The sequence below is a fragment of the Sphaeramia orbicularis genome, chromosome 9 (genome assembly GCF_902148855.1).
Source record: "Sphaeramia orbicularis chromosome 9, fSphaOr1.1, whole genome shotgun sequence".
NCBI lineage: Eukaryota > Metazoa > Chordata > Actinopteri > Kurtiformes > Apogonidae > Sphaeramia > Sphaeramia orbicularis.
Window position 1 is genome coordinate 40030645 of NC_043965.1, and position 17812 is coordinate 40048456.

The following is a 17812-nucleotide window of genomic DNA, read 5'->3' on the forward strand; positions in this document are numbered from 1 at the left end:
GTTCACTGAGTTTGTGGATAGTACTTTACGGCACTGAATAGATTAATGGATTACTTGCATTTTACATTTTTAGAATCAATTTTTTAATATATATATATATTTTCATTCAAATACACTCAGTTTACATTTTACTATTACAGTTTTATTTATTTCCTTTTTATTTACTATTTCTATAATCTGACCTGGTTTTGTAAGTCTGAGTCATTGTTTTTTTCACTTCTACTCTCAGTATTATAGTGTCCAGACAAATCTTGTGAAGTTTGATTTTCTGCACTTTTTAGGTTTTAGATCTAAATGCAGAAATGGTGTGAAAACAGTAAAATAAACACAATAATAGTAAAAGTATAATAGTTGGATTTTGTTTAATAGTAAGGTTTAGTGTACTGTCCCTTTAAGAATGTAGTCAAAACAAAGCGTGGACTGGCCGGCCGTACGGAAGTGGTTTTGTCTCGGCTGTTACCCACAATAGTGTGTAAGAAATGAGAGCTGGTAAATATTTAAAATACAGTTAGCTCTCCTTCTGGCCTTTTTAATTTTCTTTAAAAAATATTTTATTCGTCATTTATAAGTTTGGAAATCGCCTGAACTAAACGAAGGATAGCTGGCTAGCTGGTTAGCTAGCTTCCCCCAACGCAAGCAGCCATGCCGTCTTACTCTGAAATGAGAAAAACCAACCACTTCTACTACTTCATCAAATTTACCCTAAATGTCTACTCCATGCTCTTCTCGGTAAGTTTCACACCTGTTTGTGCACATCAGTATACATCCAATAAAAGAATCCCTTTCCTTGAGGTGCAACAGTGTCCACAATTAGACGTGAGCCACCCAATAGCATCATTACATATCATTCCAAACCTCGTAGAAAATCATCCGTGTTTAACTTATTCGCCTGTTATACACGCATAGATACGTCTAGGGGTAAAACTTATGGCTTCTAATAAATCTACAGAATTTATATTAAGTTTCGGCGCTGGTTTGAATTAACTGCTTTGACTTATTTGATTAACATTTTAATTTATAGTACTGGATGGCCTTAAACACCTGCGCGTTTCAATCTGAGCTACATTAAAGCATGACATGTTGTAAATTTGAGGTTCTGCTAAAATAATCGGCTATATTTACATAAATGACACCCCATATTAACCACAAGAGTGTAAATGATTAAAAAAAGTGAAAATATATCATTAAAATGTTATACACTTGCAACTAGGTAGAGCAACATTAAATTGGTGTGTTTTCTAGTGGAGTTTGGTGTGCATCTTCTGAGGATGCTAGGTGGCCGGTGTAAGGGTAGCTCGCATGATAAGGGCACCGCTGAACTTTCACCGAGCATTTGGTACAAGTGTAGTTAGCAATCCAAAGACAAAACAATTCATTGAGTTATTATTAGTTGCATATAATGTGTTAACCACATAACAATACACAGCGTTGACTACAGCACGGTGGTGCAGGGCGTTGGATCCAGTTAAAGGGACAGTAATATGGGAAATAATTTAGCCGACAGAAAATAGGAGATGACTGAAAGGAGCTTTTGTTGGTCACTAAATCAAATCAGGTTCATACTATGGTTAAAATCTAATATTATGTACTTATATTTAATTGAAAATTTGTAAGTAATGTGTATTTATGTCTATAGAATTAATCTTGCATATGTTAAGTTTATTTTTTAGATAGACTGGCATGTTTACAGCAAACAGAGCAGAGTTTAATAAAGTTTAATAAAGTTTCATAGCTCATCGCCTCTGTTTTAACATGATGGTGAACTGTTGGCTTCTGCAGGTGAATCAAGTCAAGCGTAACATGTATATGAATAAACAATGGTGAGTCTAGGCTAAACTGAAGGAGATGGTCAGGCAGTGAATAGAGTAAAGGTCAGAATGCACACAGAATATCAGCATTTACTTGAGAAATTTGGCAGCTACTTACATCTTATTGTGAATTTTGTTTGTTAGTTGCTGTTATTATAGCTTTCACCACCATTCACAAAGCAATATCTCCATTGCATCTTCAATTCACTGATTAGAAGTTTACAATTGCACTGTAATAGGATGCAGTTTACTGGTACTTTTCCTTGTTATAATCGTGTAAATATAAGAAATGTCACTATTTTGATCATTTCATCAAAGAAATACATTTCAGTCGATTGCCTTTTTAATAAATGTTTTCATCTGGAGACTGAAGCTGAAAACTCCTAAAAGCATCTAAACCAACATATTGCAATTTTATGATTTTAGAAGGAAAGTATTGTTGAGTTTTCATCACTGAAAGTCAAGTTGTCCAAGAACAGGACCACCTCGACCTTACCTAAAATATTGCACAGATCAAGCTCTTATGTAATAAGCAACATTTTTGTTAGTAGCTGGAACATGAAATGTCATCTTTTATATAAATTAATTACACACGTCTGTTACATGGGCCCAGTTACACTCCACTGTTGAGTTTCACTTTTGAGTTTCATCACCAGTAAAATTATTGAAATAATGTTGAATTTACTGTGACAGATCAGTGGCAGAATGAAATATAAATATATATATAACCCTCAACATATTATTGAAAAAAGTCCAAAACATGAGTAGTGTGATTCCAATAGCACTCAGGATGTCTTTTGTGTGATTTATGTCTATCGTTTCCTGTCTCTCCTTCTTTCTGCTGTGATTTACTGTGGTCCCGTTCGGCCCCGGCCCCAAGCCAGCCATGGAGACTTAATTAAAACAATCTTTGCTCCTGTAATCTTTAAACTGTCAAAGCTCTGTGGGATTTTTCTGCCTTGTCCAGCAGTGTATGAACATCAGGTCTCCATCAGGTATTGTGGACAGTTGCAATTGTACTGTAACTAATGCCTTCGAAGCAGAAGTAATGACATTTCTTATTTTATATATATATATATATATATATATATATATATATATATATATATATATATATATTGAGTGCTACCATTAAAAAGTTATCATTACTGGCATGGATGGTTGTACATCAGACTTTTTCAGGGTCAGGTACAGTCATGTTTTTTTCTAAGAGTGTTATCAGATTTATGTCCGATAATGTCTACTTATTCTTATCTCCATTACTGCGTCGGTGACGGCAGGCAGGCTGACATTGGATATGGGAATCGAGTCAAAGGTGTACCAGCGCTTTATGGCAGACTGTGAGCAGTAAATGGACTTGGAGTGGATGGAGTCTTAAAGCAGATTGCCTCAGTTGACTAGCGAAAATCAATAGCAGGACTCTGTTTGTAGCACTTTCATTAGATAAATAAAAACAGTTGCATGACAGGCCCAATTTGACTAATCAGTCAGTGTGTATTCTAAACTGTGTTTTAGGTTTTAATGTGTCTGAACAGAGGATTGAACTAATTAAAGGCAGTGATTCACTGTGAGGCTCAGCGATCCAGCACACTGTCCAGCATGTCTCTACAGTGAGTCAGTGAACTGGCAACGCTTCAGTGGCAGTTGAAGCTCTAATTATGCATTTTAAACCCAATAGTTTTTATTTTCTGGGGCTATAATCATCTTTTGACGTTTTGTAGCTCTTGCCCAACATGATGTGAGCACCCAGGGAAACTTCGGCACATTTTGTGGATTGTGTGCAAGAAACAAATTCATCCAATTATGGGACTGGTTTACTATGACAATAATGATGTGCCTCTGGTGAGATTGGTCGACCTAAAAACAAATGAAATCAGAAATCAAAAGTGCTATTAAGTGTCTAGACAACAAAACAGTCTTTAAGTGCCCATGAAATGCCTGAAATCTGTTTGTTTTTGGAAAGTTAGGTGTTTCTAGTGCGTTTCTCCTGTGGAATGATGACCCATAATTGCTAGCTATTCTGTCCTTCTACAGGTTACACAGGTTAAGTTAAAAGAATTTCATTGGATACAAAAGTAGAACACATTCCTGAATGCAGTATGAGTCATCCATTGTCATTGTTCTTTTTTTTTTAAGAAATGAAAACTGAAATGACTAGAAAAGGTGGTGTGGTGGTGTTGTGGTTAGTATTTTCTCCTCACAGCTACAAGCAGGCCTAGCCCTGTTCATGTGTGGGCCCTAAGCAAGACAAGGTGGGGGGGCCTCCCCACCGTACCATACATACATAAACACAAAATAATTTCACTCTGAATTATGACACTGGTTCATGTCAAAAGCTCACCGGTTACACATACCAATGTGTTATATTTTAACACAGTGACAGTAAAACAATAAAGACTAAAATAAATATTAACTGAGTTTGGTGCAGGAGGCTGGGGTTTGTATCCTGGTCAGGGTGTTCCCAGGTTCTGATGCACTCACCACCTGTCAGAAAGGCCATAAGGGGCTGGTGCACTGCAGCTTGTGAAGTGGCAGGAGGTAGGCATATCTAAGACTTAAAAGGGTTAAAATCCCACTAGTTGTCTTATGCCGTGTTTCCACTACGTGGAACCGGCTCAGCTTGACCCGACTCGACTCAGGTACCAGGTCCTATTCCTAGAGACCGTTTCCGTTACAGGATACTACCGACTTCAGAGTACCTGGACATAGGGCTGCACGATTAATCGATTTTAAATCGAAATCGGATTTTTTAATTAGGACAATTTTTAAAAAAGGGAAATCGTAAAATCGATTTCATCTCTCTCATGCCCCCGGGCCATGCGCCTCCGCGTGCCCGCGGGCTCCCGTAGGCTCTTCCTGTGACAGCGGTCTTTCACAGAAGTCCGTGTAGTGACCGGAGGTTAAATCTGTTCATGAACCCGCAGTACTTATACCAATATAAGCCGTGGCTTCACGCACAGATCCCGCAATTGAAATATAACTGCAAGCGGATCACTCATCTTCCGTTGTCCCGGATCCGTACCGTACTGTCTTCTTCCAAACCGGGTCCGGGTCTCGGGGTCAGCAGCCTCAGCAGAGGAGCCCACACAGCCCTGTGCCCACACACATCCACCAGCTCCAGGGATAGAATCCCTCCAGTGTGTCCTGGGTCGGTCTATTCCACGCACGGATCCTCCAGTTTAAATAGAACCGCATGTGGATCACTCATATTAACCTGGTCCACGCACGCACGACTGATTCCTGTCACTGACTGACACTGGTATCACTGCTGTGGGCCCAGATACCCAGAAAAGAAAGAAAAAAAAAACTTTTTTTTTTTTTTAAATAATTAATTTAGTCCTCTTACTTGCTAAATTTTTCATTCACAAATGTAAGTTCTGTAACACAAAACTAAATATTATTTATGTTTTGTAAGATGTTGAAATTTATTTAAAGCTGTTAGATAAATGTGGAAACAAAAAGGTTGTAACAACTATCAGTATTTGCTCTGATTTGGACATTTTCTTATAGTGTATTCCCCCTGACAAACTTATGTTATTTTCTTGTTGTATACATTGTTTGTATACTCTACTTCATTTCAAAGATTTAATGAAGAGAAAAAACAAAACAAAACTGTAGGTTCATCACGTGATCCCATCACAGCTTTGAGGTCAGAGCAGTGGCTTGCATTGTGGGCTGCTCACGAAAACGACATGTTGACTGCTGTTGCCTTTTCTAGTTATACCCAAAAATCGAAATCGAGTTTTTAGAGGAAAAAATCGGGATTTTTTTTTTTGCCAAAATCGTGCAGCCCTACCTGGACATCATAGTGATGCGGCGCGTTACTTCCATGTCATCTGCTCAGAGAGTTGCTGATAAATTTGCTTGTTGCGTGTTGTCTCGTCAAGCTCACACTAAATTTTTACATCTGAACCTCCTCGACAAACCATGGTGTAGTTTTGTGGGCTGTCATCATGTGGATTAACCTACCGCTAAATTTACTGTAAAATTCTGCATCTGTTTTTTGTAAAATGACGGGTCACAGAGACAACTCTCTGACCAGTCAGTGGTCAGCAGTGTTTACACGTCACATTTTAGTATCTGGTCCCCAGTTCTGGAACCTCGGTGGAGCAGATACCAAAAAACTAGTACGGGGTACCAGATTCCAGGCCCTTTTTCGTAATCGAGTCAAGTCGAGCTGGTACCGCGTAGGGGAAACGCAGCATTACTCTGGGAAGAGCAGCCGGCTCCGTCTTGCGAGCCCCATGCGGAAACTTGGGGAGTCTTGGTCTTGCTCGTGACGGTTCTGGCACGGGAGAGATGCGGAGGAAGGATGGGGAAAACCCCTCCACAGGAGGTCCTCCTGGCCTCAAACTCGAACCCGCAGTGCAGAGGAAGTGCCCGACGGAGGCGGGTCATGGAAGTGGAGTTAGAGGAATAGTAAAGCAGAAATCAGGAAGGTCCACCCACCTTCCCCCTCCAGTGAGTTTCTTGTACCAAGGGCCCAACATGAGGCCAAATTGGTTGCAGTGCCCCAGGGGGATTGTAATGTGCCTTAAGGGTAGAAGCACCAGCCATAAAACAGAATAAAGATGACGAAGAAGTCTGTTCTGAGCCACTGGAGAAACATGCAATGTTTGTGTCCTGCTCATTATTTAAGAGCAGATTCATCTGTTTACTGATGAAATGTCATATTTATTTCCTTTCTAATATCAGTATTGATTCTGTGTCGCATGACAGCAGTAGTCAAATAATCAGGTTACAACTCAAAATTGTACTTTGGTATCACTAAATGAATCTGAATCCATCAATTAATACTGAATTGAATCGAATCACAATTAATCGATTCAGAACCTTATGAATCGAAATTGAATCAGTTAAGGAAATTGGCCATGAAACCCAGCCCTAATAAACTCCATTACTGCTGGAGTTATTTCCATGTGCCGTTTCAAAGTAATACTTTCAAACAGTTCGGTCAGTGATCCCTGTCAGCTGGTACTTTGCTTACTTGAAGTTGAAGCACTGGTCACTGGTGTTTTAGCCATGCAACTATTATAGATGGCTTTGTGGTGTTTTTTTAAGTGTTGATAAAGGTTCATAGTGTTACCTTGTGAGGTAGCAGCAGTAGCAAGGCAAGTTCTGCACAATACCTGACGTTGTGTAGAATCTTCTTTTTTATAGCCTGAGGCAACAGGTTAAAGCTCAGCCCTGCCTACTCCACTCACTCAGAAGTCACGTGACCAGCCAAATCGCAGCCTTGCGGTTAGAAAATCTCATTTTACCATACTGCAATATTATTGCAAATGCATTTAATCGTTCAGCCCTAGTGCTATTGCTAATTGGTAGATAGGTTTACAGGATGTTGTACAAACTGCTGGCAGAAGTTAGCTGCAGTTGTGACCAAGGTTATAATAGTTTTGGATTTTTCATTATAGTTTTATTTAGTTCTGACTTTTTTTTTTTTTGTCTAATTCAGTTAGTTTTAATTAGTTTTTAGAGTGGATTTGCTAGTTTTTATTAGTTTTCGCTTTTTTCTAAATGCTTAGTATTAGTTTAGTTTTATTTTTTTCATATCTTTGCCGTCATATTCAAATAAATCCCAGACAGGACTCTGCTGTTTTCTCTCAACTTTAGTCTCCACGTTTCCAGGTAGAGTAGGGACCAGAAGATGATTCTAAACCACAAGTGATGATAAGTACGAACCGTGAAGTGCTGTATGGTGCCGCCGGCTAAAATTGCTCAAACAAGATGAATCGATTTCATATGAATCCGACATTTACAAAGACGAAAACTAAGGGAATTTTATCCATAATTTTTATACGTTTTAGTTAGTTTTGTAAGCACACAATACAGTTTCAGTTAATTGTCTTTTTCTTTTAATTATAGTTTTTATTTATTTCAGTTAACGAAAATGTTTTTTCAATTCCAGTTTTCGTCATTAGTTTTCGTTAACGATAATAACCTTGGTTGTGACTCATAGTTTTAGATGATGATGAATTTTAAATGACTTGAAAAATAACAGCTCTAAGTATTAAAAATTCTCTGCCAAATAGACTTTTTTACAATTGGAGTTACAGATTTTGGGTGATTCACATTTCTTTATTTAGATACTTTATTATTTTTGGGTCATCCAGTGTATAATAAAGTGAAAGTTTGTTTCAGACATATTAAATGTTTTTTCATCGTCAGATTTTTTGAGTGGTGTGACAGGGTTGGTATTGGTTGACGAACAGACTGTTGGAAATGCTGATAATAACCTTTGAAAATCTACAATATGTTGATTAATGAGACCATTAGAGAGATTCATTGCTCTACACTACAATAGATTTATTTCAAAGATAATAACATCACATAATAACTTTATACCTTCATAAGCCTCATAATCAAACTCATCTCTGTAGAGGAAACGCTGACATTTCAGCATCAAACTCCATTCTTTTCATTTACAGCTATGTCCAGTGGAAAAAATAACAACAGTGCTTTTAGTTTTTATCACTTTGCCACTTTCTTTGACTCTAAAAGTTGTTTCTTAGACATTTTCATCTGATTTGGTCATTTTCTGATGTTTTAGTCAAAGGCCCCGTGGTGTTAGCTTTCCTTACAATGGGAGACAGTAGAGTGGCTCACTACTCCCTCTAGTGGTCACAGAAATCCCCTGGCCTGTAGGGGTATGTATTGGCAAGAATCTGGCGATACGATACAAATCACAATACTAGGATCACGATACTATATATCATGATATTGTTAAAAAGGCAATTTTTTGTTTCTTTCTTTTTTTTTTATGATTATTTCCTTGAAGAATGAAATTACACCAGAAGTATGCATAAATACTCAACACACTTTTATTTGATCAGAGCAGGATCTAATGTTATATGACTAAATTTTCTTGTGTTAAAACTTAAATTATGTTTTACAGACATTACAGTTTAAGATCCTGTTCAAATGTTCATATTCTATTAGTTCATAACTAACTTTATGACATTATATTTGTGCAATTCCAACAAAGGAGCTAACATTATTTAATAAAACAGTGTTAAATAATGATAAATAAAATATAAACAAAAAAGCAAAACAAAAATGAACCTCCACAATATCTACATTTGAATAAATACCTAAAAATATCGATACAGTACTTTTTAATATCAATACAGTATTGTAAAATGAAATATCACAATATATTGGAGAACCAGTATTTTCTTACACCCCTACTGGCCTTTCGGTGGGAATAAATTCAGTTCATGTCTGTACAATCCAATGCATTGACATCTTTGGAACTTCAGAACTCTTTATTCTAAACACTGTAATACACAGCAAGTTGTCCGTATCCCTTTTCTATTTTCACCTGTAACTCAAACAATTCCTAGTGTAATTTTCATCCTGTTTACATGTACATTACGTTCACGCTAGTGTTTTTCAACTACAACAGCATCATTATCAATGATCACAGGCTTGAGTGAAATAGTATTTCTTCATCTTTTTATCTCTTAATGTAAATCGTATAAATGGATGTAAATTTTCCGTTCTCATGTAATCATGTCATTATCGTAAGAATACTATTTCCTGTTGATTTCACGTACTGCATGTTATTTTGCCTCTCCATCTGTTGTTTGTCTTTCCTGTCTGGATCACGGAGCCAGTTCCCTTCATTCGCTTCATTATTTCAGAGTGAATATAGTTGAGGTTTTTTGTGGGCCGGCGCCTCACCTTGTTTTGAGAACCAACAAAGCCATTTTACAGAATTACATTAGTCTGGATTCAGGAGGAGCTTTTACATTTGACTGTATTCATCATGTTTCTCCTCCAAGGTTTGTCCACATTAAAACAAAATAAAGAAAGCTGCTGGATACAGTGACCCTCTACTGAATTTCCCTGTTTTAACCTCAGGCACTGTGTTTAAACAAATACACACCAAAAGAAGTCTATCAATATGCTGTGGATATGGTCCAAAAAGCTAAACACTACTTATTCGTCACATTTCCAAAGTTTTGATTCCATGAACCTTTTCTCTCTCCCCTTCAGCTCATGGGGCTTTGTGTGCTATGTGTGGGGGTGTACGCCGAGGTGGAAAGGCAGAAGAATCGAACCCTGGAGGGCCTTTTCCTGGCTCCCGCTGTGGTGCTCATCCTGCTGGGTCTGGTGATGTTTACTGTATCGGTGGTGGGCATGGTTGGATCCTTGCGGGACAACAAGACCCTGCTGCACATGGTAAGGATGTTGAAGATGAAGATGAGCCACGGCAATGAGGTTAAAGTCTGTGAAACAGGGGGGTCAAACTCATTTTAGTTCAGGGGCCACATACAGCCCAATGTGATCTCAAGTGAGCGGATCCAGTAAAATAATAACATAATAACCTAGAAATAATGTCAAACCCAAACCTTAGAGTGAAAAAAGTAAAATTACATGATTAAAATGTTTACATCTACGAACTGTCCTTTAAAACGTGAATAACATGAACAACCTGTAATTTCTTAATAAAAATAATTGAAATTTTAGCAATATTATGTCTCAGTTTATCATTTACACATTTGCATTGCAACTTACAGATCACAGTGGATCTACAAATACACAAAACATTTGGTAACAGGCAGAAAATTGTTAAAATTACACTTCTTTCTCTTAAGACATTTCATATTGTTCATATTTGTTCAGGTTGTTCAGATTTTTGTGAAAGAATAGTTTGTAAATTTAACATTTTTGTGTAGTTTTGCTTTTTTATACTAAAACAAAGTGAAACGTTTGGAGTTGTAATTATTTATAGTTTTACTGGTCTGACACACTTTTGATAAAATTGATCTGTATGTGGCACCTGAACTAAAATGAGTGCGACACCCTTGATCTCATTTCACAAATTCATCCCACAGGTCAGGTTGGACCCTTTGGCAGGCCGGTTTTGGCCCACGGGCCGTATGTTTGACACCCCTGTAATAAAACATAATATCTGCATTGGACGCTTTTGTTTATGGGTGACATTTTGTTTGATTGTGGTTTTTGCTTTAATAATTTGGACTATAAACAGAAACACAAACATCTGTGATAACTTGAGGAATAAAACATCCACATGTCAAACATTTTATATGCAGAAGTATTTGTGCTGGAAATAACAATGCTTCAACTTGGGACAACAGCAGCTGCTGAAATACTGTTAAAATGAGCTCTGCTTTTCCCCAAATGCTGAAGCGCAGATGTTGGTATTAACAGTAAGAGAGAAGGAGCTCAAAGAAAGGAGGGATATATTTTTGTTGTTGCTATGAAACTATGCATTTAGCTTTACTTAAATAACTAGGATTGAAAAGTTAACAATAAAAACTGTGATGACCCTTCATTCATACAGAGGTTGATGTTATTCACAGAAAGTCTCAGGCAGGTTTTTTATACGAAGATATTTTCATCTGTTAGCATAGATAGAATTTAGAAACCTTTCATCTCTGCTGTATAATTACAAAATCTGTGAATATTATAAAGGACATTTCATAAGCATGCTATGATTGTTGAATTCCTTATATGTCTTACTGTGTCAGTCTGTTTTAAGTCATTGTTTCTATTTCATGCACAAAATATTACAGTTTTTGTCCTTATTCCAAAAAAACTCAATAATGCTACTTTGCTTTTTACGTGGCCAATGAAAATGAGTGATCCTAGAATAATAAAGTTCACATATAACCATGCATATTCCAGGTAATGCATACATGTTGTACACACATGTAGAGCCTCCTTATTTCATCAAGGTTACTAAAATATTCATTTTTCCAAGACTCTTACCACTAGTCTATTTTCTAAATATAGAATTATGAATATCTAAAAACAGAAATGGATCGATCTGTTTTTTTAAGACGCTTGCTAGTGCAGCTAAAATGTTTGTGTGAGAGCACATACAGTAGGCTACGCATCCCAGAAAACATTTGGGCAGATTGACAAGTTGAATGCACAGCCTTCTGCTCTTATCCTCCTCCAACCCATTTCAAGGCCCACCCAAGTGTCGTCAGGTTTCACTGCTGCTTCGACGGACAGGTGATGTCCACACACTGTTTGTGAGCGAGCTATTCAACATGCCTCATATGATCGTTGGCAGAACTCCTAACGGGTAGATGTAAATTCTCTGACGATTGGCTCATAAATCCCAAATATAAAGACTGGTTGGCTGGTTGGAATTTTTTTACTAAGACGTCTGGAAATTAGGGTCTGGAAAAAGTATGGAATTTTTGACATTTTAAATGTGTAGGAACCCTGTTTTGTTCTTCAAACATCTTTTAGAAAAAGTGACTGTTATAGTGTGTACACACATCTCCAAAATCTCATCTTCCATATTGCTGAAAAGTAGGTATCATTCTCCTTCTGATTAGGAAGGAGTGATTTCCTTTCAGATAAGCATTTTTACCGCAGTTTACTGCGGTACAGCTACTGCAGCGATATCTGCTGGTTTAGATACAATATTGAGAGATTATTTTAAAGGGCAAGATGCTGTATGTCGCCGATTGAGATGCATATTTGAAGTACAAGCTGTACACATGTGACAGTCTCAAAACCTGAATAATATCAGTGTTATCTCATGTCATATAGGAAAATCCTACAATCAGGATGAGGCCTGATTCAGAATACCTAGAAGGAATCCAAATGAAATGTTGTCATGCATGTAAACATAGTATTAGCAGGTATTTTTACATCTGCCAAGGATGTTTTCATCGGGGTTTGTCTGTTTGTTTGTCTGTTAGCAAGATAATTACCTCCGCGAAGGAGGTTATGTTTTTGCCGGCATTGGTTTGTCTGTCTGTTTGTTTGTTTGTTTGTCTGTCTGTGTGCAAGATAACTCAAAAAATTATGGACGGATTTGGATGAAAATTTCAGGACGTGTTGATACTGGCACAAGAAACAAATGATTAAATTTTGGTGGTGATCAAGGGTGGGGTGGGGGTGGGGGGGTGGGGGGGGGCACTCATCTGCCTTGGCGGAGGTCTGTGCTCTATGAGTGCTTTTCTAGAAAACAGAGCTTCCTGGACGAAATTTTCAGGAAATGTTGATACTGGCACAAGGAACAAATGATTAAGTTTTGGTCGTGATCGGGGGATGATCTGCCTTGGCGGAGGTCTGCGCTCTCGCAGAGTGCTTCTCTAGTTTTGTATGTGCTCGAACTATGCTTTTAAAAAAAAGTCATATGAATGTGTTTTCTGTCTGTCCACAGTTCCTCTGTGTTCTCTGTGTGTTGCTGCTTCTCCAGGCGATTGCACTCACCATGGCTCTCATCTTTGAGAAGAAGGTAAATGTCTTTTTGAGTGTCATGTTCACACACCCTGCACGTTTCTTTTATATTACTTCTCCCCAGGCCACAGTGCTCGTAATGTGAACGCTTCTTGACTCCACTTCTATCTTTCCAGACGTCCGCCTTGTTTCAGAGCAGTATACGAGAAGGGATCAAACACTACTATGACGATCTGGACTTCAAAAACATCCTGGACTACGTACAGCAAAAGGTAGGGTGGTCTGAATCCCCATTGAGGGGTATTTCAGTCATCACAAGTCCCTCTTATCAGTCAGTTGGTGATATAGGTTTGCCTTTCTACAGATCCTGCAGGTTAGCCCTCCGGTGTAATTCTAGGCTGGTCATATCTCAGATGACAAGATTCAGGTCTTCACTGTGATTTAATACTTCACTTATTTATTTATTTATTTATTTATTTAATAGGTTTGCTAGAATACATCCTCTGCTTCATTTTACATGTAAAGCCTTAGTTCTGTAAAATCCTTAATTTCATATACTCATTAGAACCACACAAATAGGTCATGGTCAAGTTTAATTATATAGCACATGTACAATAAGGCAAAGTGCTGTACAAAGATATAGGTAAAAATACAAGATGTGATAAAACTAGTAAAAAATATATAGATATACAAGATATACTAAAACAGATACACAATAGTAGGATAAATAGCATCTAAAAACAACCAGAGGATAAAACAAAAGTCACACACCTGTATTAAAAACCAGTGCAAATACATCGTTAAAAGAGATTTTAAGTGCTTAATGGACTGTGTACATCTGATATGTTGAGGCAGAGCATTCCGGAACCATCTCACATTGATTAATTTTTCAAATTTCATAATTCAATAGTAAAAAAAAAAAAAAAAAAAGAGAAAATATTCACTCGTTTGCAGTCTACAGTTTAGATATTAAATAGCAATATTCACCAAAATTATGACTGTTTTCAGCCTTTTCGCTAAACTAAACAAATAGATTTGGCAGTGATTTTATTTGGCCAAAAAATGTAATCACAAGAAAACTGTGTTCCTATAATTATCACCATAAATGTCAAAAGTTTTAAGTCTAATTTGGCGTTATTAGTAAAAATCTAACAAACCGGATAGTAAATGGAGGCTTTAGGCTTTTCAGGCTTAGTCCACACAGTAAAAAATCTGTCCACATGACCTTCCATGAAATATGTGTGTGCACATGACGTCAAATGGGCTACAATGTGCAAACAAACCAGTGTGTGTGGTGGAATTTGATAACAGATGTAGTGGATCAAGTAAAACAGATAATAGCAAACACAGAGACTTTTACCTTTTGATGCAGTTGAGCAACAGCGACTGCACTTACATGCAAATATTCTGGCTTTTGTCATTCTGAAAAAGACAAAAATCTTAACAAGCAGTTATAGGGCAGCTTCACAATTTTTTTCACTGGTGGAAACTTCCTACTGTGTAAACTCAGCCTCGTATGTGTGTAAAAAAATCTATTTTCTCTCATGGTTTGAACAGGGACTTAAAGCTGGAGAAGGTGAAAGTGGATAAAAATAAATCACTGGAATTTGAAGCAATGCACCTTTAATTTTGCAGCTCTCTGCTCTCAGGAAAAAATACTATCATATGAAAGTGAAACCAAAATATCACTGGTCTGACAGCTACCGTCCTATACCTGTGACAGAGTAGAGGAGTGAAGTCCCATCTAAATGACTCTTAACAGGGATTCATAATCACATGACTTTAACACAACAACCTCAGGTGAGTTTATTAGTGGTTTTAGAATATAACTGCTACGATGGATGGATGGATGGACTTTATTTTGGACATAAGCAGGCAAAATATATTACCAATGTAAACAGGACACTCCAATATACTGAAAGAAATAAATCAACCAAAAAGAGAAACAAATGTCACACAATGTATAACCATTTCATTGAGGCTCGTTTTAACAATACCTTATGTCTGAAAAGGAGTTGGAAGAAGCCGAACTTATATTGTCCCACACCGATTTTTATATGACTTAGCTAATCAGCTAATGTATACAGTCCATATAATATAATAGGTCAGAATAGAATCCGAATGTAACATTAAATTTTTCTTCTCTTCAACTTGTTTTCTTGCTACCCCACTCTCTCCCATATTCCTTCAATGAAGAGGACGAGCAAAGTTTGGACAGTTCTGGTTAGAAGCACGAGCAAGAAATGTTATGGACCTTGACTTTAATGACGGTGTACTTGGTTTCTTGTTTTTTTGGAAACGTCTGTCTTCTGAGCAGCATGCACAGGTTAAGTGACTTTGTGTATTGACCTGCCAAACAGATTGGCTATAATATCTATTTAACCTTTGGCCAGGAATTTTCTTGCCTCTTAACTACCATCTCCATAGTTTGTCTTTCAGTCAGTAGGACGGACACGGCCTGTAAAAGGGTTTTATAACTCTGCAGAGCCAGTGTGGTGCCTGCCATACAGCAGAGGTCACACAATTACAGAGATGGAGGTCTTCTCCAATAATTGGACAGGACTCTGATACGTAAAAGGCTTAAATGAGCGTCTCTCAGTGTTGTGATTTAAACCAGTGATTCTCCGCTGGTGGGTCACAACCCAAAAGTGGGTCGCAAACCCGTTTTCAGTGGGTTGCAGGCCTTTGTCTGGGCAGAAAATAATGTTAACCAATCCTGTGCTTTATATTTTATGGAGCTGAGCCCTGTACATTCACACTCCCCAACAGCAGGTGGCGATAATGCACTGTAATGCTAATTAACACCAGCCATTTCACAGCATAAAAGAAAAAACAAAAAGTTCTTCAACTATATTATCACATATGGTTTTAACTATATTTAGGACAAAAACCTCAGTGTGTTTAACACTTGAATAAGTGACTGAATGCACTTTTAATTTTTAACCGAGTGCACTTTTTAGTTTTGGTTAAAATGTACCTAATTTAAAAGGGAGTATTTCCATATTTCGCATCACCACCTGCTGGTCAGTTTGGTTTATCATTAAACCTGTCTTTATCTGCTGGCATACTATGATATTCTATATTATCTCAGGTTTAAAAAACACCAACTTTTCATTAAATAAATTTGAGAAGTTTCATTTTTATCAGTTTGGGTCACAGCTTATCACTGAGGGGTGATAACGGGTCCTGAAGTCAGACCAGTTTAGAACCACTGATTTAAATGATAACCTCTGAATATAAACTTTGTAGTTGCTCGGTTGCAGACGTCTCCACATGGACCTTTGTATTTTGTATTAATTGGATGTACAGAGCAATCATTTTGTCTCCATTGGAAAATGGATCAGGGAGCTCAAACTCATCTCTGATGTAAACCAGGCTTTGGATTAACACTTGGAAACCATGAGATTGTTGGTGTTTTCCATTTTAATTAGACCATTGGGATGGTTTTTTGGGTTCCTAAGTGTGCTATGTTTTTTTATTTTCCAGTTTTCTTGTTGTGGAGGGGATGAGTATAAAGACTGGGGAGTCAACCAGTACCATTTCTGTAATGGTACTGGTCCACTAGCCTGTGGGGTTCCATATACCTGTTGCGTTCGCCGCAAGGTGAGTACTCGCTCTTCACAGACACACAAAACACAGCGGTTTCATGACAGTGTTTTAGACTTACCTTTAGAGTTGGTTCTGCTCTTAGATCAGTTTAAAGCAAGTTTTAGACTTTTAAAAGACATGTTTACTTTGAGCCTAAAATGTTTGCGAACTAACCCAACATCTATGAAAACATGGACCATAATTTGTGGTTTGGTATTATTGTGGAATGAATGAATGAGAAGAAAAAAGAATATTTAAACCATTAATTGTTAAATCTACATAAATGCATCTATAAAATCAGCAGATTTTCATTGATATTGAATTTTCCCATTTACATATCTTGTACCTGTTGTAAAATTCTTGCTGATATTCAAGGTTTCCTGTTGGAGTGAACCAAGCTGAGTGGTTTAATGTTTATTAATTAAAAAAAAAAGAAGATATATTTTACTACAGATTCAATGCAGATTGGTCCAATTTAAGAACTAAAACGCTCTCTGTTCCAGATACATTTAGACCTCAGTCTGAAATGTGACTAGATCTGAATCTTTTTCATGGTCTGTGTTTGTGAATCAAGCTTTTACATGAACTCCCTTAAATCATGCTCATTATCTGTGTGTAGTCCTTCCAGATGAATGACATTGCTTTGGAAGGACACATTAACATGTAATACCAAACGAACATGCTGTAATGGATGTTTTGACATTTCAGAGATGGCGCTCATTATTTAAATGTAGCAGTGATTCCATATGTCAGTCTCATCTGGATAAGTTTACAAAGTCACAGAAGTCTGACAAGATTTCAGTTAATGATGTTTTCCGAATTTAGTATCATTAAGTTGTTCTGCAGCACAATAATGTCATATATGGCATATCAATGTATCAATAAAAATCATTTCCGATAATGTGCAATAACCCTACAGATGTGACATTATGCACAATAAATCATACAATAATCTTCTGTTCTGCAATAACAATGCAAAATGTATTCAATATTTATTAAAATATAAGTGCACTATTTTTATATAGACTTGGGTTCGTAGGTATACATACTGTTCATACATATACATACTGATGCATAGCTATATATATATACTGTTTTCATAGGCAATACACACTGTTAATACTGTTCATGATATACGTACTCATTCTTGTGCTAACTTTCCGGGCCCTACATGGCCAGGCCCCTGCATACATTGGTTCCCTGATCCAGCCCTACAGCTCGACTCGTAGCTTGAGGTCTTCAGG

General features: G+C 37.3%; 1 protein-coding gene across 1 annotated transcript in view; it reads left to right on the forward strand.

Moving 5' to 3' along the window:
* The first annotated feature begins 420 nt into the window (after window positions 1–420).
* The window catches only part of LOC115426322 (tetraspanin-15), a 38917-nt gene continuing 21525 nt past the window's right edge, over window positions 421–17812 (forward strand). The window contains exons 1-5 of the mRNA XM_030144362.1: window positions 421–729; window positions 9807–9992; window positions 12964–13038; window positions 13157–13252; window positions 16467–16583. Of these exons, the coding sequence (XP_030000222.1) occupies window positions 643–729; window positions 9807–9992; window positions 12964–13038; window positions 13157–13252; window positions 16467–16583 (561 nt within the window). The 5' untranslated portion in view covers window positions 421–642. The remainder of the gene's footprint in view (window positions 730–9806; window positions 9993–12963; window positions 13039–13156; window positions 13253–16466; window positions 16584–17812) is intronic.